Source organism: Haematobia irritans, unplaced genomic scaffold (genome assembly GCF_050003625.1).
Source record: "Haematobia irritans isolate KBUSLIRL unplaced genomic scaffold, ASM5000362v1 scaffold_6, whole genome shotgun sequence".
NCBI lineage: Eukaryota > Metazoa > Arthropoda > Insecta > Diptera > Muscidae > Haematobia > Haematobia irritans.
The window spans coordinates 32,501-55,000 of NW_027445819.1; the positions used below are offsets into that span (position 1 = coordinate 32,501).

Here is a 22,500-nt window from a genome sequence, read left to right on the forward strand (position 1 = left end):
ACAAGCATATAACTACTGGCAGGATCAACCAGAATAATGTTTTAAATAGTATTTTTTTCAATCGAAATACCAATTTGAAAAAATCAACGAAATGCGCTGCAATAGCTACATATTCGTCTCTTTAAATCAAATTCTTTGGTATAATATTGTATTTTTTTCAATATTATTTTGTAATATTTTATTTCAACATTACTTCTTCACATCGCAGTGTAAAATATTTCTCAATATAATACACTTGATATTGAATATGAAATTAAAAATTTCATTTTTCGTTTACCATTTTGATAAACATTTTCAAAAATCACACATAATTTCTGAATATTTTCATTTCTCCTCATCATAGCAGTGTGTATGACTTACAAATTTTACTTTGCCTCATAACAACGCTACTAATCAAAAAAGAAAATTATATTCCTTTATTCTTACCTTCCATACATTCATTCAAATGCTTGCATGAAATTTAAGAAACACACCATGAATATGATGACCCAACTAAGTGCCATCGTCGTCGTTGTTTGTCGTTGCTTCACTTCATCCATCGACTGACTTGCTTGCTTATACTAACATGCGAGCTCGCTTGCCATTCGATCAACCACCACTCATAGCATCTCATTGATTCACTTCAAGTAAAATCAACGAAACCCATACTAAACACATAGCAAACACTAGCCATTGCTCGACTAAAATGCCGAATGACTGCTTGACTTGCTTGTGTGTCTGCTCTAGTCGCTGTGTGCTTGCCCAAGACACATCGTTCAACCACTAGCAATGCTTTAGTCGATATCATTCAGTATGCTCATAGTGAAATGATTTTTGTCTTCGACCATTGCTTTCATGACAGACCCATTACCTATAGTAGTTTCAACGGACATGTCTCGCAATTGTTATTTTTTCAACTTCTAAATACTTTTAATAATTAAAACCTATAACGATTTATAAAAACTTTTGACAATAAATATTCCCAACAAAATTATCTATCAGTTGACATAAAAAATTTTTTTTCTTTCCCGTACTTTTTGAGATATAAGCATTACAAAAAATAAAATAGCGGTTTTGGGGTACTTGCAAAACACGTATTTTTTTAATAAAAACTTAAATCGTTGTCCAAATTTCATAAACCATATATCATACGATCGGGAATGAAATTATGGATTTTTTGGTGAAAAAAAATTTCATATTTGTTGTTGTATATAATTTTAAAAAAATATTTTTTTTTTTTCAAAAAAGGCCCAAAATCGCTAAATTGTTAATAAAATCGGTTATAGTCGATAGAATTAAACGAATCATTTTTTGTTTATTTCTACTAATAATTGCCATTATATTATGGAATAACATTTAAAAAAAAAAATAAAGCAGTGATTTAAAAACAAAAAATTAATTTTCCAAAATTTCCAAAAAAAATAATATTTTCAAAAAAACTGTGTCATGTATCCAAAAACCCCAAACTCTTTGTCCACTAAAAAATATAACAAATTAAATCACATCGTTTGACATAGAAATCATTCATTTCCGTTCAAATTTCGATTTTTTATGAAATTTTTACATTTTTTTTGAGTTTGCCCAAAAATGGTCTTTTTCGAATAAAACTGCATGTGAATGTAGAAAATCTTAAAAACTCTTATAAAATTTATATATTTTTATAATGCTATAATATTTTCTTTTATTCTAAGATATAAAGCTCTAATATCCGTTAATATTTGGAATTTTTGCAAAATTTTTAAGAAAATAGACCAAAAACTGAAATAAAACGGAAATGTCACAAAAATTACACCTAAGGTTAACAGAAAATCATATTTTTTTATTTTTTCCATTAGAACTACGTACGCTTTAATAAACAAATTCATTTTGATGTATAAAACTTTTATTTCTGACAAATTCTATACATTTTATGGTAAATTTGATTTTACTCAAAAACGGGATTTTCGCAAAATTTTTACCAAACAATGAAAATATATAAATGTTTTCTTATTACGATGAAAGTACTAATAAATACAAACATTTTAATCCATAAAACCTGAAAATTGGTTAGATTTTCACAAATTTATATGAGTTTTTAGGGGAAATTTTTGACAAAGTCTTCAAATTTCAAAAATGTGCGTTTTTTTGATCGGCGGATTAAATTATTTGGATATACTTCAATGGAATGACCCCCTCAATATATTTTATTACTTTAAAACTCCAGAAGATAAATTCCTACTGTCCCTCTGCAACATTTAGTGCGAAAAATGCCGGCCCGGCGGGCCGGCTGCTCAAAATACCACTTTTTCGCGTGTCTCTCCTTATTTCTATAATACATATTATACAGAAGACGTCCTTTTCTACTCCCGAAACGCCAAATATAATTCTCGAAAATTTCTTAAATCGCCATAAAATACCATAAATTTCTTATACTAAAATTCCACAAAATTCTTGAAACCATATTAATCCAGGCATAATCCAACGGACGTGTGCGAAAAATACCATATTAATGAAATATTTTCGTAAAATTCTTAATAAAAGGCCATAACTTTCTAAGTTTGTTCGTATATAAATGTACGGTTGAAAAAATTATAAAATTATATTCCAAAAAAATATTAATTTTTTTGTATAATGTCAAAAACGTGAATTTGTTCAAGTGGAAAAGGTGATATTTTTGTAGGCTAGTGTAAATTCATCTAGTGTAAAGAAATCCTAGATGATGGTTTCTCAATAAAATACATAATAATATTCATGACTTTTTAGTTATTTAGTAATGAAATGTTTGTTTAATGTACACACACGAGTTCGAATTGAATCGTTAAAGTTAAAGTGGACCACCTCACTCTATGAAGATATAATACCTTTTCCAATCCAAATATTTTGGCTGTTTTATCGAAAAGCAAATATTTTAGAATCTCCTATGTGATGAAAAAATATTTTCAATATTTCAATTATACAATATTTCAACAGAAAGTGCTCCAACCAAGTCAATATAACTTAAAAACACTTTGGCAATTTCAACAACAAATCAATCAAATGACTTGAAGATTTGAAAATTTTATACAAGTCTCTAATATGAAGACTAAACACATTTTGAATACATTTTTAATATCGATGGAAGCGAACTAAGCATAGTTTTATTCTGGATTTCAAAAGAAAAAAATCTTTGAATCAGAAAAGCCTGCTGTTGTCACATGCTTCCAAACCGACAAATGAAAGACAGGATTTTGTTGAGTAGTACATGCTAGGCATATAGCTTCTAAACAAAATCGCTATTTTGCATTTTGTTGGTTTTAGATTTATTATCGAATCGATTTCATATCGAATCGTCAAGCAGAGGATAAGTTTCAGTGGATCGCAGTATGGCAGCTGCTCTACCACTTACAACACCTCGCCCGTTAAAAAAGTCGTTTACAATTGATTCTAGGCATTGTCATTGTATTAAATAATGTTTTTATAAGTAACTAGCGCGGCATGCAGGTGATAGAATCCTCCTACATTTGCTATGTTACAAATAACATTGGCATCACATCCATTGTCGTTTATCAGAAATAAACTTTAAATGGTTTAATAGCCATACAATGCAATTGCCCCATTTTTATCATTGCAGTCCAGCTCGGATACGACCTTAGAGGCGTTCAGGCATAATCCAACGGACGTAGCGTCATACCACTGTTCGCTCGAACAAGTATTGTGCCATAGGTCCGTACCTGCGGTTCCTCTCGTACTACGCAGGAATGCTGTCGCAACAACATATTGTCATTAGAAGGGTAAAACTAACCTGTCTCACGACGGTCTAAACCCAGCTCACGTTCCCTTGCATGGGTGAACAATCCAACGCTTGGTGAATTTTGCTTCACAATGATAGGAAGAGCCGACATCGAAGGATCAAAAAGCGACGTCGCTATGAACGCTTGGCCGCCACAAGCCAGTTATCCCTGTGGTAACTTTTCTGACACCTCTTGTTAAAAACTCCTTAAACCAAAAGGATCGATAGGCCGAGCTTTTGCTGTCCCTGTGTGTACTGAACACCGAGATCAAGTCAGCATTTGCCCTTTTGCTCTATGTGTGGTTTCTGTCCGCACTGAGCTGGCCTTGGGACACCTCCGTTATTATTTGAGAGATGTACCGCCCCAGTCAAACTCCCTACCTGGCAATGTCCTTGAATTGGATCATACCTGAGTATTAGGAGTTATACCAAATTTCAAATACGACAATAGCACCGAAATACCATCATCTCATCGAGATTTGTTTACAATTATATAACAAACTCTTAGTACTTTGATCAAGAAGCTTGCATCAAACCCCAATACCATAAGATATATAAATATATCCGTAAAATGGCTAAGAAATGATACACGTTCCACTTAATCAAGTAAGTAAGGAAACAATAAGAGTAGTGGTATTTCATTGTCGATAAAGGCCCGAGGACCAATATCTCCCACTTATTCTACACCTCTTATGTCTCCTTACACTGCCAGATTAGAGTCAAGCTCAACAGGGTCTTCTTTCCCCACTAATTATTCCAAGCCCGTTCCCTTGGCTGTGGTTTCGCTAGATAGTAGATAGGGACAGGTTTGATGTTTTGTTAACGCAGATACCCGCCGTTACGGCCTAACCCTGCGGAGTCCAAAACTCAGGGGTGGAAATAATGCGCCCACCATCGCCCCCATACACAAGCGTGTACAGGTACCAATTCGATCCCACGTATTTGGACGTGTTCACCTCCTTGGTGAGGAGCGGAGCCTATCCAAAACTCCTTCCGTTTTCTGGTTTAAACGGCAACCGGTTGATAGATGCAACTCCACACCGAGCTAAAGCTCTACCCGCGATATGGGTGTTAAACCACAGCCACCACGTTTCACCCTAAACAGGGTCCTCACCATAGTCAGGCTGGGACGAATCCCAGGGGCTCCTGACTCCCGTGGTACCAGATTAGGTGCTCTGGTCAGACCTCGTAGCCGAAGCTACTACCAGTTGGACCCCAAATAGTCCCGGACTGGTCACCTAGAAGGATCACCAAATCAACGCCGCAGAATGGACGATCAAAGACAACGTCCCCAATACACACACAACACCAAAGAACAATTACGACGCCACTACAATTAACAAGCAGCCCTCACGGGCGCTTCAAGAGCCAGCACCTGGCGCAGCAGCGGACAACACAACACAAACAAATAACACAAGACACCAATTAGACGAACAACACCCTCACGGGTGAAGGGCACAAACATCCACACCTAGAGTGAAACCCAGAAAACAACTCAGTCGGCCGTCAGCAGTCATCAGCAGTAACCCTGAATTACACAGACGATGTGACGCGCTAGGCGTCCAGTCGCACTGAAAACAGAAGCCAAAACACCGCGGAGCAACTAGTCTGTTGATCCACCTCCACTAAGTCTCGTCCTTCTCCTAATAATCACCTCCCTTGCAAAGGTGGCCAACCTTGCAAACGTCCTCCCGTCACCTAAGGCCCTGCTAACATCCCAAGACGAACCGCTACGGGTAATACCCATAGCACCTAAATCTCTCAGGTCATCATAGTAATGGCATTCCGTCAGTACATGCCTCCAGTCCTCAGTCACCAAACCCCCACAATCACACCAAGCAGTCCTGGACAAGTTCCTCTCATGCAAAAATGCATTGAAAGGACCGTGTCCGGTCAGTATATAGCCCAGACTAAGGCCGAAACCAAAATCTGGACGGTCCCGTACGAACGTCGCGTCTGGAATAAAAGCAAAAGTCGCCCGCCCGTTGTCACTGTCAGTCCATCTCGTCCTCCACCTAACATCAAGACGCTCCATAAGGAGTGCCTTGAGCCGCCTATGATCCCCTTCCGCAATCTCAGATGCCGTGAGCCACTCCTCATCCTCAAGCGGAATTCCCCGCTTGACCCTATACATTATAGCCAGTCCGAGCGCAACCAAGTCGAAAGGCATCACACCCAGCAAAACCTGAAGTGCCTCCGTAGATACCGTTCTGCACACTGGCAAGCATGCCATCATCGCGATCCTCTGACATGAGTTAATCTTCCTTCGGCCATATAAACCTAAAGCAGCCTTATACCATATAGGTGCCCCATATGTCGCACAAGCGGCAAATAGACCACCATATACAGTCCTGACTGCCCGCCTCGAGAGACCCCACTCAGATCGGAGAACACGCCTAAGCTTGCCCGCCAAATGAATCAGCTTCTCCTTGATCCCGTCGAAATGAACTAGGAAACCCAAACGCTCGGTCATTGTCAAACCAAGATACCTGACCTGTCGCACATACCTTATACCCGCACCCCTGAATCGGACAATTGGTGGACGATTGCGTGACAAAGAGCCTTTCAAAAACATGGTAGACGTCTTCTCCACAGCGACATCAACACCCACACGTCTACCCCAGGCATCCACAATACGCATGGCCATTTCGCCACGACGCTCCAAATCTATGCGTGCAGTACCCTCAACCATAATGAGTAAGTCATCTGCATATGCACAAACCCTAAAAATCCCAGCCAAGTCTCGTAGTAACGGATCCATCATAAGATCCCATATATATGGGGCACATATCGACCCCTGCGGACAACCTCTTGTAACATCCCCCCATACAGTGTTAACGGAACCAACCATACACGCCTTCCTCCGAGAGAAATAACTCTTCCATAAGTTAATCTCCCTGCAACCCATCTCTTGTAGTCTCCTTAGAACACTACCCCAAGACAAATAATCAAACGCCCCTTTAAAGTCAACAAATATGCCAAGTACATATCTGGACACACATTCCCCTAGACTTTGCTGGACATGCTGCCACGCATCCACAGTACCCTTACCCTCACGGAAACCAAACTGATGTGGGGATATGCCATCGGTATAGCACTCCTGTAGCCGAAACACCATTATCCTTTCCAGTACTTTTGCAAGTACCGGTAGGAGACTGATGCCCCGATACGATCTCGGATTACTCCTCAATCGATCAGGAGACTTCAGAAGTACCACAACTTTGGCATGTTTCCACACATCCGGAAAATAACCCTCTCGGACACATCTACCCAGAAGTAGCTCAACATACTCGGGTATGGCCTTCCAGATGTTTTTACACATCTGTCCAGTCATACCATCCATCCCAGGCGCTTTCCCACATCTGAGCCTACGGACACTGTCCTCTATCTCATTCATTTCCAGATGCGGAGGAACGATCATCTCCACACTGGGAGCGTAATCAAATTCATCCGCCTCTGGAAAGAATGTTCCCATTAGTACCCTAGCACATGCACTCCAAGAAGTCAACACAGTGTCACCAACTTGAAGCCCGCCCAAGTCAACCTGACCTACAGACCCATCACGCCGGCATGCGCGATATACCTTACCCCAAGGATCATCCCTATTGTCCAGTACAAATCTCCTAAAACTGTCCTCTTTAGACCTAACTAATCTGTCCTTGTACGTCCTAAGAGCACCAAGATATTCCGATCTACGCTGAGTCAGGTCTTCAGCATTGGAACTTCGGGATCTCTGGAATCTCTTCCGGAGACGCCTAACATTCCTCCGCATCGTCTCCAACTCATGGGTCCACCACTTTACTCGACTTGGTCTAACGTAACGACGCCTACCAAGGAGTGCATCATTCACCGTGGTCATCCATTCATCCACCTTAGTGATCTGGTCATCTATCGTCAGTCTACCGAAGTCATCCAAAGACATTGCTGATGCTGTCGCCCTAAAACAGTCCGCATAATTGTCCCAGTCCACGTCACGATCGTACCAGCACCTCGATCGTTCAGTCTCCCTCGTCCGTCTAGCAGAGCCGACCGTAATCTCAATGACATTATGGTCGCCAATCCCCCATGCGTCACACACCCTCCACCTAAAACGGTAAGCTGTCAGCGCTGCCCCATTTGCAGCTGTCACGTCTATGTCACTAACACCGACCGGACCATCAAATGTATATAGATCACTCGGCTCATTAAGCACACCGACGCCATTCCCCAGCATCCATTCGCAGAGCAATTCTCCCCGAGTGCGGTTCCGATGAGCGGACGTACGTCCGTCATCCTTAGAGAACCACATCGGAGACATTGCATTCGCGTCCATACCAAGGATTAACGGAATGCTACTAGCCAGTAGTAGCACCGAATCCATATACATTAGATAAGGCTCCAAATCGCCGCTAAACCTACAATAGATGCTAGCCAAGAACATCCTCCCAAACCCCCCTTCTGCACTAATGCAGACCCCCCATTGGCTACTACTAATCTCCGTACAGTCCAAGTCCCTGTCAGCTACAACTATAGCAGAGTCACCCCCACTGTCCGTAAAGACCCGCATCCCCCCCGGCAGACCAATCAGCCTGCCGTCCACGGCATACGGCTCCTGCAACAGCGCAACCGAACAACCCACGCGACACATCGTCTGATAAAAATTCAAAGTTACCGCCTCTGACCGCTGACAATTATATTGTAATATCGTCGTCTCCATCTTTATGTCTTGCGTTCGCCCTAGCCACCATCGCCGCATACAAAGGACATGCCATCGAAATCATCATGTGATCCGCCGCCAGCCCCTTAAAGTGACAGTTCCTACAGTGAACTGCCTGATCACACCTCCAAATTACATGACCCTCCTGACCACAACGACGGCACACATCGTCCCTAAAACGACAATCCCTCAAACGATGGTCAAAACCATAGCACCTATGACAAGCTGGAACCGCATCCTGTAGCCGAGCACTAAATCTAAACCATTTTATATACACACCATCACCAGCCAACCTATCCGCCACCCGTGGAGTACACTCCAAGGTCACATTAACTGGTCTACCATCCGCCTTCCATGGACCAGTCACCAAACGGACATTCTTCCTAAATTGCCCCTCATCTAACTCGCCCTTCAAATTCAGCGCATACAACTCACGCATAAATTCATCCGGTGTAATATTGGCATGAACACCGCGCACCACCACCTTCGGCCCCAGCTTGTCCTTCACTGCCACCTCCAACCCCACCTCAGCAAACTTCCCGTTGCCTGCTATTTTCTCCCTCTCTGCCACCGATGGCGTCCGAATGACAGCGCCACCATCCTTCATTGGCCTAATATCGTGCACACGCACACCAAGTGACGGACCAACCTCCTCAACCACCTTCTTCACCACATCTCCAGACGACGTCCCACCCTTCCCTTTCACAACCACCGACCATGTTTCCACTGGCCTTCTCTCAGTCACCGCAGCCGGACGAACAAACACTCCATCGCCGCCCATCACCGGCCGCCTCTCCTCAGCCACCGCAGCCGGACGAATCACCACATCATCGCCCCCTGTCACCGGGCGCCTCTGCACACCCGCTTCACCACCCCCAACTACAGCCTTGTATGCACTCAGCTGCCCCTTAAGGCCCTCATTCTCCACCAACACCTCCATATACATTTCCTCCAACTTCCCCATGTAACCCATAGCAACCTTTATCACTCCCTTATCAACACCACCATCCAACAGCATATCCATCAGGCCCTGAGTCACCTCCTTCATTCCCTTCACTCCACCACTGGTCATCCCAGCCACACGACGCTTACGAGGCCTACTCTCCCTTGCCATTACCCCCCCTCCACCAACATCATCACCCACCCCAACATCACCTACCACCCCCTTCTTCGGCGACCCCAACTTACGCTTCTTCTTACCACCCACAGCCACCCCCATCTCCTTAGCCACCTCCGAGTCAGATGTAACCATCGAAACGTCCGTCAACTCACCACCTCTACTAACACTCCTACTCTTCTCCGGAGGACCCATCCCTCTCAGATTCTCCACTGTCCAATTCCAATGTCCACTGTCCACTGTCCAATTCCAATGTCCAACCTGTCTCACTTTTACCCCAATGGATTCCCCAACAACAATTCAGAACAATTACAATACTTACAATTGCTCCAAAACACTTCAACACTTCTCTCCCAACACTTCACACTTCACTTTCACTATCTTTCAACGCAGCCAAATCGCAAAACAACTTACTCCCTCAAAAGATCGCTCACAAGTAGATAGGGACAGTAGGAATCTCGTTAATCCATTCATGCGCGTCACTAATTAGATGACGAGGCATTTGGCTATTAAAATTCATCTTTATTTACTTAAAATCCTATACATAGTTAATTCCATTTACTTAAAGCTAAAGTATTTGAAACTATATACCATACAAGATTTATTTAAATAAGGATGAGTCCCTAGAAACGGACTAGTTTCGACCTGACTTACGGCGATCGTGTACCGAATTAAATATCAACTGTACCGAATTATATTTAATATTAATTAAAACTAGTTAATTTATATAAATACATACAGCCAGTTATATATATATTAACACATCATAAACAGTACAATAAATCACCCTGACAATAAATTTTACGAGGTCGCCTCCCAAACGCACCTCATGAACTTGGCGTGTGTAATTAGGCCGCCCTTAATCGCCCCGGTCACCACCTCTCGCACCAGGCCCTTATGAAGCTCCAACGCCTCCATCAGGCCCACGTTGTCCCTACACCAGCCGCCCCTGGCACCCACAATGAACGGCAGCACATCAACACTCGTGCCAGGAAAAAGTTCGCCTAGCTTCCGCAGGAACGACGCTGACGAATAATGGCGCCGCTTCGCCTCGTGATGGGTGGTCAATGGCTCCTCTCCCTCCCAATGCACTCCGACATCAGACACTATCACCCGGGAGCCTTTTACAAAAATCATGTCTGGCTTTCGGAGTCCCTCATCGCAGTATACGTGTTTCTCAATGTGGACCACCCATCCTTTCCGCCTCGCCGCCGCCACTAGCCGGTCTTGCACAAAATTGTGGCGATTTATTCTGTCGGCGTGCGTCAGGGGGCACGCCTGCAGCACGTGGCATACCGTCTCCTGCCGCCTGCACCCCTCCGCTCTGCACCTCCTCTGATTCACCGGGTTTGAGGGTATAGCTCTACAGGGTAACAGATTAAAACGCAGCTGCACTGCACGCACATAGTCCTCCCCCGACCAAAATGGCGGAGGGTCATATACCCAACTGCTACATGCCTTGTCGCCGTTCACCTGTCTTAGGCCTCCACACCCCGAGAATGACGCGTTCAGCCGAGATGAATGGTGTTCTACATTATCTGTTTTCCGGCTGATCGGTAGGACCATTCCCTGGACCCGTCCCCTCCAATTCGCCTCCGCGTCCACCACCGCCGCAAAGATCTCATCGGCCTCCCGGAGCCGGGTCAGCCTACCCGCTATTATCCCTGGTATCCTCTCCGCTAGACACATAAGGCCCAAGCCGCCCTCCTTCAACGGCGCGTGCAGTATTGAGTTATGTGAATGAGGATTTAGATGAAGGATTCCCCTCACGAAGCACCTAATCTTCCTGTCCGCTTCCTTAAGTACTTTTCTCGTAATTGTGGGCTGCTGAAAAAAGGCAACATAGTGAGGCAGCAGGAAATCGCTCAGCATTCTCAGCTTTTGAGCAGGCTTAAGGGGTGCTCTCTTAAGCCGCTGGAGATGTACGAAGAGGGACTCGTTCGTCACCGTGTGTTCTCCGAACGGGGTGAATTCAGCACCCAAATACCTCACCACCTCCTCCACCCCGACCGCCGCAATCTGCACCTCCCCACACCGCAAAGCACCACCCTGTATAGCCACCTTCTTTTTACTCGGGACAGTCTCAAGTCTGATTACATGACTCTTCCTCTCATTAATTGCCATGCCTCTCGCATCGACGAATGCCAACACACGCTCCATCATCCTGGACGCATCATCGGCGGACTTCGCGAATAACAATATGTCATCCGCGTAGGCCAGAGCTGTAATTTTCTGACCTCCTATCTCAACGCCGGAGAACCCATCGAGTCTAGCGAGAAGTTCATCCATCACTATGTTGAATAACAAGGGAGAGATAGGGTCCCCTTGTTTAACGCCCCTATTGACACCCACCGCATCACCCGTATCGCCAAATGAGGTGGTTGCTCCGGACAAATTCTGCTCTATGTAGCTCAGAGTTCTGCTGTCCAAATTGACTCGGCGTAGAGCCCTAATGACGCTACGATGAGACATGGTATCGAACGCCTTGGAAATATCCACTGACACCATACACACCGGCTTACCCTCCCGTCTCAGCAGCTTTATAAGTGCGTTCGTAACTGCCACATTTGCGAAGCATCCGTCCAACCTGCAGAAGCCCCTCTGATTTCTGGCCAACTGGATGCGCTCAAGCCTCCGGCCCAAGATTTTATGAAAGAGCCTGATTATTATCGAGGAGATCGTGATCGGTCTCCAACTGGCTGTTGCATCTACTCCTCCGCTCACCGCTTTAGGCAGCAATACTGTCCTACTCCTCTTAAGCGCCGTAGGTGTGTAACTTAGCCATAGGGAAGCGTTAAATAGGAGAAGAAGCCTATCGATGCTGATTCTCCGCAACGAGCTGAGCCTTACCCCATCCGGACCAGGAGTCTGCGTACGCATTGCCCTCAGCGTACTGATTATTTCTTCCCTCGAGATTGGTTCTGACACAGTTGTCTGCGTGGTATATACGTCGGCTATAGGTTCTTCGTCGGCCGTAGATTCCACTGAGAAGATTCCAGCAAACCTCTCCTCCGCCTCCCGCATCCCCGCCGACATGTTGGACGACCATCCATGACCATCCAATATGCGTCTCGCTAGGTTTTTGGGGTTAGCTGTGTACTCCTTCTGCGCAAGGCGGTATTCTTTCGCTCGTCTTCGCCGCGGGCCTAACACCTCGGTTATCACAAACCTGTCCTCGTATTGGGAAAAGGAGCTAACCTCTCTGCCGTATTGGCGGGTAATGGATTCAACCAGCCCGTCCAGCGCCGCTATATCTCGAGTACGCACTATTCTCTCTCTTAAGTGCGAGTCCGCCTCACCCAGGTCCAGTCCAGTGAGGCATTCCAGAAAAGATTCCGCACTCTGGTCCCCACCTCCACCCTCCTCCGCCGACTCATACTCGGTCTCCTCTCCCTGCTCCGCCGCGTTCTGAGCCTCTTCCCTCAAGGCCGCCACCGTCGCCATATAGGACCTCCGTTGACGTCTCTTTTTAATGGCATCCCTCGACCTGCTGGAAATGGTGGTTAGTCGATCAATTATAGCTGACGGGTTTGAAGGGTCCATGCCAGCTTCCACCGATGCCAACTCCGCCTGCTCATCCCTGGACCATGCCCGACGGGAGGTTGATGGTATTTCCTCGAGTAATCCCCTGTTGTAACTCTCGGGATGTGCGCGTCTCTCATGTTGACGCAGTCCAGGGTAGGTGTTGAAGGTTCTCTGACATATATTGCAACGATTCTCTATGTTCATGTTGCCCCGGCATGTTTTTCGGCGTATGTGCTGCTTCAGACCTGCCTCGGTCAGAAATGTTCTCTCGCATACCGCACATTGAAACCCTGGTGCCGGCGTATTAAGGGGGACCTGCTGACTTACCATTCGGCTTGGTGTACCGTGCGATTGGGGTTGTGATGACGACACATTGGTGTTCTGCTGAACCTGTTCCACCCGCTCGGAGCTCAGCCCTCCCGGCTGCATCTGAACACGTTGTTGCTCCGGCGGTGGGCTAAAGGAGTCTTCCCGCTCCAGTTGTTGCGTTGGAGATGAGTTTCTACGCTGTTGTTCCACCCGCCTAGAGCGCAGCCGCCTATGTTGTTGTTGAGGTGGCGACTGCATCGGAACACGTTGCTGCTCTAGCGGTGGGCTAGATGAACCCGCCCGGTCTTGTTGTTGCGCTGAAGATGAGTTACTACCCTGCCGTTCCACCCGCCTAGAGCGCAGCCGCCTCTGAAGTTGTTGAGGTGGCGACTGCATCGGAACCCGTTGCTGCTCTAGCGGTGAGTTGTACAACGCTGGCTGATCCTGCTGTTGTTCTACGCGCCCAGAGCGCAGCCCCCTCCGCTGCATCTGAACACGTTGATGCTCTGGCGGTGTGCTGCATAACTGCTGACCCTGTTGACTTCCCTGTACATGGGGCGATTGGGATGGCTGTTGTTGTTGCCGACGGGTGCGCAGCCGCCTCTGATGTTGTTGAGGCGATCGCTGCAACGGGTGCTGCTGTTGTTGCTCCTCATGCACCTGCCCCCTATCATCCCCACTTAAACCACCCATCAATTGGCGTTGCGGCTGATGTTGTTGCCGCATGGGCGACATACGCCGCGGACGCAGCTGTTGTTCGTGCTGCAGTTCTGGTGAATGGCTATGCTGCTGATGTTGTTGCTGCCGACGTGCCGAACGTAACTGCCGCTGATGTTGTTGCTGCCCGTCACGCTCATCTGTCCCGCCATTCGTATCAGAACGACGCCGCTGTTGCAGCTGCTGTTGTTGCTGCATGGTCTGGGTATGCTGCCGCTGACGGCTCGCCCCAGGCCGCCTCTGATCTCGTTGTGGCGACACTCGGCCGTACCCGTCCATACCCGCCACCTGTCGGGCGTTCTCATTATACTGTTCATTGACTGTTGGTGATGGAGGCCTCGCCGAATCGCTGGCTTGCCTTAGTCTCCTTGCTTGCCTAGTTTCCATCACTAATCCTACTCTCCCTCACAGGAAAGCAAAACTCTCATCAACCAAAAATCCCCCAATTCAAAAATGTATCATACCCGCCGCCTAGTATAAACGGCCCATAAGAAATATTTAAACTTAACGTTCATCCAAGTATCCAATGGACGGTAATGCTGGTGGCTCGTGTCGCCGCTAAGAAAATTCTCAATGGGCAACGCTATTGGCTCGTGTCGTCGCTAAGAAAATTCTCAATGGGCAACGCTATCGGGTCGTGGCTCCGCTAAGTAGTCAGCAGCGGTGTTGCCAGCTATGTGTATCTGTATTTGATGATGTTGACAAAAATACACACACACATACGCACCTGCACATGCCAGCAAAGCACAAAGGAAATTGTAGATCCGAGTTGACTCAGTAATCCGCAAATATTTCAGGCATCCGCCAACCGATTTACGAAATAATAACACCAACTTGATCACGACACTTTATGCTACACAACCATCTAAAAAAATACCCGCGAACTGTTTCTTATCCCACTTAAAACTCGGTGTAAAGTGGAGCGAATATAAAACACGTCTGCACTGAATGACTGTAGTTAAGAGAGTCGTAGTTACTCCCGCCGTTTACCCGCGCTTACTTGAATTTCTTCACTTTGACATTCAGAGCACTGGGCAGAAATCACATTGTGTCAACACCCGCTAGGGCCATCACAATGCTTTGTTTTAATTAGACAGTCGGATTCCCCAAGTCCGTGCCAGTTCTGAATTGATTGTTAATTGATAGTCGTTATAATTTAAAGAGAACACACCTTGCGATGATCCCCTAAAAATTTTAGCAAGAAAGTTCCACAATTGGTTACGTAACTACTATCCGAGGAACAAGATCCGGAGACCTCTATTTACCCAGAACGAGTACATAAACCATGTTATTGCTTCCCAATCAAGCCCGACTATCTCAATCTTCAGAGCCAATCCTTATCCCGAAGTTACGGATCTAATTTGCCGACTTCCCTTACCTACATTATTCTATCGACTAGAGACTCTTCACCTTGGAGACCAGCTGCGGATATTGGTACGGCCTGTTGAGAAGTTTGCGTGACCCCACCATAAATTTTCAAGGTCCGAGGAGAAAATATCGACACAACAGTAAATGTCATGCTCTTCTAGTCCATCTACCATATCTCTCTTCGAAAGACTTCCATGGTAGTACGACTATAAAACAGAAAAGAAAACTCTTCCGATATCTCTCGACGGCTTCTTTATGGTCGTTCCTGTTGCCAGGATGAGCACAAGGCCCATATTTAATAACAAACGGATACTCAACAGGTTACGGAATTGGAACCGTATTCCCTTTCGTTCAAAATTATTCAAGTGTTTAATTACAAAATAAGCTTGCGCAAATTTATGCTATTATAACTTGAAAATTTTCAGCTTTCGCCTTGAACTTAGGACCGACTAACTCGTGATCAACCACTGTTCACACGAAACCCTTCTCCACTTCAGTCCTCCAAGGTCTCATTCGATTATTTGCTACTACCACCAAGATCTGTGCCAATGGCGGCTCCATGCAGGCTTACGCCAAACACTTCCATGCACACCATTGTACCCTCCTACTCACTAAAGTTTCAAAGTTTATAATCCAACCGAGATTGAACATAAACCATTTACTTTAGCGGTAATGTATAGGTATACAACTTAAGCGCCATCCATTTTAAGGGCTAGTTGCTTCGGCAGGTGAGTTGTTACACACTCCTTAGCGGATTACGACTTCCATGTCCACCGTCCTGCTGTTTTAAGCAACCAACGCCTTTCATGGTATCTGCATGAGTTGTTAATTTGGGCACCGTAACATTACGTTTGGTTCATCCCACAGCGCCAGTTCTGCTTACCAAAAGTGGCCCACTGGGCACATTATATCACAACCACAACCTTCATACCAAGAAAGGTGAGGTTCTTACCCATTTAAAGTTTGAGAATAGGTTAAGGTCGTTTCGACCCTAAGGCCTCTAATCATTCGCTTTACCAGATAAGATTATTTTACATAATTTTTAAATGCACCAGCTATCCTGAGGGAAACTTCGGAGGGAACCAGCTACTAGATGGTTCGATTGGTCTTTCGCCCCTATACTCAATTCTGACAATCGATTTGCACGTCAGAACTGTTTCGGTCTTCCATCAGGGTTTCCCCTGACTTCAACCTGATCAAGTATAGTTCACCATCTTTCGGGTCACAGCATATATGCTCAAGGTACGCTCTGGTTAGAGGCATAAATAATATAAATATTATTATGCATAACTGATAGAACGCCCCGGGATTGAATTAATAGACTATTTCTAGACTAAAAACTAATCCCATAATAGTTATGTTAATTACGCTATTAGGTTTTCTAATTCCCAATAACTTGCAAATATGTTAGACTCCTTGGTCCGTGTTTCAAGACGGGTCCCGAAGGTATCCTGAATCTTTCGCATTGTTAATCATATAAACGCATATAATAAACACAGCAATCATGATCACCATGCCATTATAGAATATAAATATTCAAGCGCTATATATAATAAATCTATCAACACTTTATCGAATCAACGGCACTTATTCTATGTTAAAATGCAAGCATAATAATTTGAATAAACTTAAGCCATGATCTTATGATAAATCATTATGTTAATAGATTACAATGTCCTTTTATAGAAAAAATGCACACCATTCCCGCAGTATTATTCATACCACAGTCATAATGTTGAATTTTCCATATGGATATTCAGGTTCATCGGGCTTAACCTCTAAGCAGTTTCACGTACTATTTAACTCTCTATTCAGAGTTCTTTTCAACTTTCCCTCACGGTACTTGTTTACTATCGGTCTCATGGTTATATTTAGTTTTAGATGGAGTTTACCACCCACTTAGTGCTGCACTATCAAGCAACACGACTCTTTGGAAATGCTCTCTAGTAATCATTAACGTTATACGGGCCTGGCACCCTCTATGGGTAAATGGCCTCATTTAAGAAGGACTTAAATCGCTAATTTCTCATACTAGAAATTGAACATTCCATACACTGCATCTCACATTTGCCATAAAGACAAAGTGACTTAGTGCTGAACTGATTTCTTTTCGCTCGCCGCTACTAAGAAAATCCTTGTTAGTTTCTTTTCCTCCCCTCATTAATATGCTTAAATTCAGGGGGTAGTCCCATATGAGTTGAGGTTGTTTAAACATTTACTAATTTTGTGTATTTCCACATTTTAAATAGACATACATCATTTTCAATTGAAAAAATCTTTTCTTTTCCATATTATTATTCTAATATCTTTCAATTTAAAAAGAGACAATTCTAGTTCATAAATTATTTTATGCTAGACCTTCCTCAATTAATTGAAAAAAAAATATATGTATTTCGTTTGAAAATACTACGATTTTTTCAATGAGGTATTTCTATCTTGACTATTCATATTATGGATTTTCATCTCTTTCGAAATTTCCATCCAGTAATATAATATGTGCTTAAAACACAACCAACTAAGGTCGATCATAAAAGCAACTTATTTAGCATAGTCTTACAACCCTCAACCATATGTAGTCCAAGCAGCACCTTAAAATTAATTAAAGTACCTTACAGCATGGACTGCGATATGCGTTCAAAATGTCGATGTTCATGTGTCCTGCAGTTCACACGATGACGCACAGTTTGCTGCGTTCTTCATCGACCCATGAGCCAAGTGATCCACCGCTTAGAGTGATATTTATTTTTTTCATATTTTTACATACGGTCACAATTCATTTTATTGAAAGAAATCAAAAATACACCAAAATCAATTGGCATATATCAATTTCTTCAATAATTTTCTATTTTACATACAAAGTTTGTTGCGAATGTCTTAGTTCTTAAATATCTCGCAATAGAAATTCAATTAAGAAAATCTAAATTGAAATAAAAAAGAACATTAACTTATAACAAGTATAAGTACAACTATAATTGTATGATTTTCAATGTATGATTTCAAAAAAACATTTATCCACCAGTACATTGTTTTTTTACGATCTAGGTTGATCGCTCAATGTATGAAATTTTCAAGTGTTTGAAAAATCCCAGTACATTGTGTATATAAAATATATACATTTTTGTTTTGTAAAAGTTTTTTGTTTGTTTTGCTCTTACCATATTGCTATGGAAAGAACGTTTTTGTTTTACGGTTGGAACACGTTAATGATCCTTCCGCAGGTTCACCTACGGAAACCTTGTTACGACTTTTACTTCCTCTAAATAATCAAGTTCGGTCAACTTTTGCGAAACATCCGTAACACACAAGGCGTTACAGTGATCACGTCCGGAGACCTCACTAAATAATTCAATCGGTAGTAGCGACGGGCGGTGTGTACAAAGGGCAGGGACGTAATCAATGCGAGTTAATGACTCACACTTACTGGGAATTCCAAGTTCATGTGAACAGTTTCAGTTCACAATCCCAAGCATGAAAGTGGTTCAGCGGTTTACCCGGACCTCTCGGTCTAGGAAATACACGTTGATACTTTCATTGTAGCGCGCGTGCAGCCCAGGACATCTAAGGGCATCACAGACCTGTTATTGCTCAATCTCATTATTGCTAGACGCAATTTGTCCATTTAAGAAGCTAGTGACCTTATAATGGGACAAACCAACAGGTACGGCTCCACTTTTATAAACACATTCAAACACTAACACATTTTACTGCGGTCGCGAATGAAGGCTATAAAAGCTTCAACACCATAATCCTGAAAGCATCTATTTAATATATTTGAGTCTCGTTCGTTATCGGAATTAACCAGACAAATCACTCCACGAACTAAGAACGGCCATGCACCACCACCCATAGATTCGAGAAAGAGCTATCAATCTGTCTTACACACTTATGTTCGGACCTGGTAAGTTTTCCCGTGTTGAGTCAAATTAAGCCGCAGGCTCCACTCCTGGTGGTGCCCTTCCGTCAATTCCTTTAAGTTTCAGCTTTGCAACCATACTTCCCCCGGAGCCCAAAAGCTTTGGTTTCCCGGGAAGCGACTGAGAGAGCCATGAAATTAGCTACACCCAATTGCTAGCTGGCATCGTTTATGGTTAGAACTAGGGCGGTATCTGATCGCCTTCGAACCTCTAACTTTCGTTCTTGATTAATGAAAACATCTTTGGCAAATGCTTTCGCTTAAGTTAGTCTTACGACGGTCCAAGAATTTCACCTCTCGCGTCGTAATACTAATGCCCCCAAACTGCTTCTATTAATCATTACCTCTTGATCTAACAACCAATGAAAGTAGAACAGAGGTCTTATTTCATTATTCCATGCACAAAATATTCAGGCATTTGGAGCCTGCTTTAAGCACTCTAATTTGTTCAAAGTAATTGTACCGGCCCACAACAACACTCGATGAAGAGCACTGAAGCAGGTTTAAATAGGAGGAACATACGCAAATACAAGTATTTAACGCATATAAGAACTCCACCGGTAATACGCTTACATACATAAGGTATAGTACAAACTACAATTATAGCTATACTACCCGTATGAAGCACAAGTTCAACTACGAACGTTTTAACCGCAACAACTTTAATATACGCTATTGGAGCTGGAGTTACCGCGGCTGCTGGCACCAGACTTGCCCTCCAATAGGTCCTTGTTAAGGGATTTAAAGTGTACTCATTCCAATTACAGGGCCTCTATTATGAGTCCTGTATTGTTATTTTTCGTCACTACCTCCCCGAGCTGGGAGTGGGTAATTTACGCGCCTGCTGCCTTCCTTAGATGTGGTAGCCGTTTCTCAGGCTCCCTCTCCGGAATCGAACCCTGATTCCCCGTTACCCGTTGCAACCATGGTAGTCCTAGATACTACCATCAAAAGTTGATAGGGCAGACATTTGAAAGATCTGTCGTCGGTACAAGACCATACGATCTGCAAGTTATCTAGAGTTCAACCAAAGTATCGATCTTGCGATCGCTTGGTTTTAGCCTAATAAAAGCACACGTCCCAAAGGTCCGTGTTTATAATGCATGTATTAGCTCTAGAATTACCACAGTTATCCAAGTAACTGTTAACGATCTAAGGAACCATAACTGATATAATGAGCCTTTTGCGGTTTCACTGTTAATTCGTGTGTACTTAGACATGCATGGCTTAATCTTTGAGACAAGCATATAACTACTGGCAGGATCAACCAGAATAATGTTTTAAATAGTATTTTTTTCAATCGAAATACCAATTTGAAAAAATCAACGAAATGCGCTGCAATAGCTACATATTCGTCTCTTTAAATCAAATTCTTTGGTATAATATTGTATTTTTTTCAATATTATTTTGTAATATTTTATTTCAACATTACTTCTTCACATCGCAGTGTAAAATATTTCTCAATATAATACACTTGATATTGAATATGAAATTAAAAATTTCATTTTTCGTTTACCATTTTGATAAACATTTTCAAAAATCACACATAATTTCTGAATATTTTCATTTCTCCTCATCATAGCAGTGTGTATGACTTACAAATTTTACTTTGCCTCATAACAACGCTACTAATCAAAAAAGAAAATTATATTCCTTTATTCTTACCTTCCATACATTCATTCAAATGCTTGCATGAAATTTAAGAAACACACCATGAATATGATGACCCAACTAAGTGCCATCGTCGTCGTTGTTTGTCGTTGCTTCACTTCATCCATCGACTGACTTGCTTGCTTATACTAACATGCGAGCTCGCTTGCCATTCGATCAACCACCACTCATAGCATCTCATTGATTCACTTCAAGTAAAATCAACGAAACCCATACTAAACACATAGCAAACACTAGCCATTGCTCGACTAAAATGCCGAATGACTGCTTGACTTGCTTGTGTGTCTGCTCTAGTCGCTGTGTGCTTGCCCAAGACACATCGTTCAACCACTAGCAATGCTTTAGTCGATATCATTCAGTATGCTCATAGTGAAATGATTTTTGTCTTCGACCATTGCTTTCATGACAGACCCATTACCTATAGTAGTTTCAACGGACATGTCTCGCAATTGTTATTTTTTCAACTTCTAAATACTTTTAATAATTAAAACCTATAACGATTTATAAAAACTTTTGACAATAAATATTCCCAACAAAATTATCTATCAGTTGACATAAAAAATTTTTTTTCTTTCCCGTACTTTTTGAGATATAAGCATTACAAAAAATAAAATAGCGGTTTTGGGGTACTTGCAAAACACGTATTTTTTTAATAAAAACTTAAATCGTTGTCCAAATTTCATAAACCATATATCATACGATCGGGAATGAAATTATGGATTTTTTGGTGAAAAAAAATTTCATATTTGTTGTTGTATATAATTTTAAAAAAATATTTTTTTTTTCAAAAAAGGCCCAAAATCGCTAAATTGTTAATAAAATCGGTTATAGTCGATAGAATTAAACGAATCATTTTTTGTTTATTTCTACTAATAATTGCCATTATATTATGGAATAACATTTAAAAAAAAAAAATAAAGCAGTGATTTAAAAACAAAAAATTAATTTTCCAAAATTTCCAAAAAAATAATATTTTCAAAAAAACTGTGTCATGTATCCAAAAACCCCAAACTCTTTGTCCACTAAAAAATATAACAAATTAAATCACATCGTTTGACATAGAAATCATTCATTTCCGTTCAAATTTCGATTTTTTATGAAATTTTTACATTTTTTTTGAGTTTGCCCAAAAATGGTCTTTTTCGAATAAAACTGCATGTGAATGTAGAAAATCTTAAAAACTCTTATAAAATTTATATATTTTTATAATGCTATAATATTTTCTTTTATTCTAAGATATAAAGCTCTAATATCCGTTAATATTTGGAATTTTTGCAAAATTTTTAAGAAAATAGACCAAAAACTGAAATAAAACGGAAATGTCACAAAAATTACACCTAAGGTTAACAGAAAATCATATTTTTTTATTTTTTCCATTAGAACTACGTACGCTTTAATAAACAAATTCATTTTGATGTATAAAACTTTTATTTCTGACAAATTCTATACATTTTATG

General features: G+C 42.5%; 1 protein-coding gene and 3 non-coding genes across 4 annotated transcripts in view; 1 reads left to right on the top strand and 3 right to left on the bottom strand.

Annotated features, from left to right (window-relative positions):
- The window catches only part of LOC142242782 (small subunit ribosomal RNA), a 1,986-nt gene extending 1,951 nt beyond the window's left edge, over positions 1–35 (bottom strand). The window contains exon 1 of the ribosomal RNA XR_012724181.1: positions 1–35. This exon is cut by the window's left edge and continues 1,951 nt beyond it. This is a non-coding gene — a ribosomal RNA (small subunit ribosomal RNA).
- Positions 36–3,819: 3,784 nt separating this feature from the next.
- LOC142242774 (uncharacterized) lies at positions 3,820–4,140 on the top strand. Its single transcript, XM_075314330.1, has 2 exons — positions 3,820–3,901; positions 3,947–4,140. Exons 1-2 carry the CDS (start codon positions 3,820–3,822, stop codon positions 4,138–4,140), a joined length of 276 nt encoding a protein of 91 aa, XP_075170445.1.
- Positions 4,141–18,015: 13,875 nt separating this feature from the next.
- LOC142242798 (5.8S ribosomal RNA) lies at positions 18,016–18,194 on the bottom strand. Its single transcript, XR_012724195.1, has one exon. It is a non-coding gene; the product is annotated as a 5.8S ribosomal RNA (ribosomal RNA).
- A 466-nt stretch (positions 18,195–18,660) lies between these two features.
- Positions 18,661–20,646, bottom strand: LOC142242783 (small subunit ribosomal RNA). The gene has a single exon (XR_012724183.1). It is a non-coding gene; the product is annotated as a small subunit ribosomal RNA (ribosomal RNA).
- Between the last annotated feature and the right edge of the window lie 1,854 nt (positions 20,647–22,500).

Excerpts from the sequence above, each read along its gene's own strand:
- LOC142242774 (XM_075314330.1), top strand. The coding sequence starts at position 3,820 with ATGATAGGAAGAGCCGACATCGAAGGATCAAAAAGCGACGTCGCTATG. Across the intron at positions 3,902-3,946 it reads ACAAGCCAGTTATCCCTGTG|GATCGATAGGCCGAGCTTTT; the intron begins GTAACTTTTCTG and ends TTAAACCAAAAG.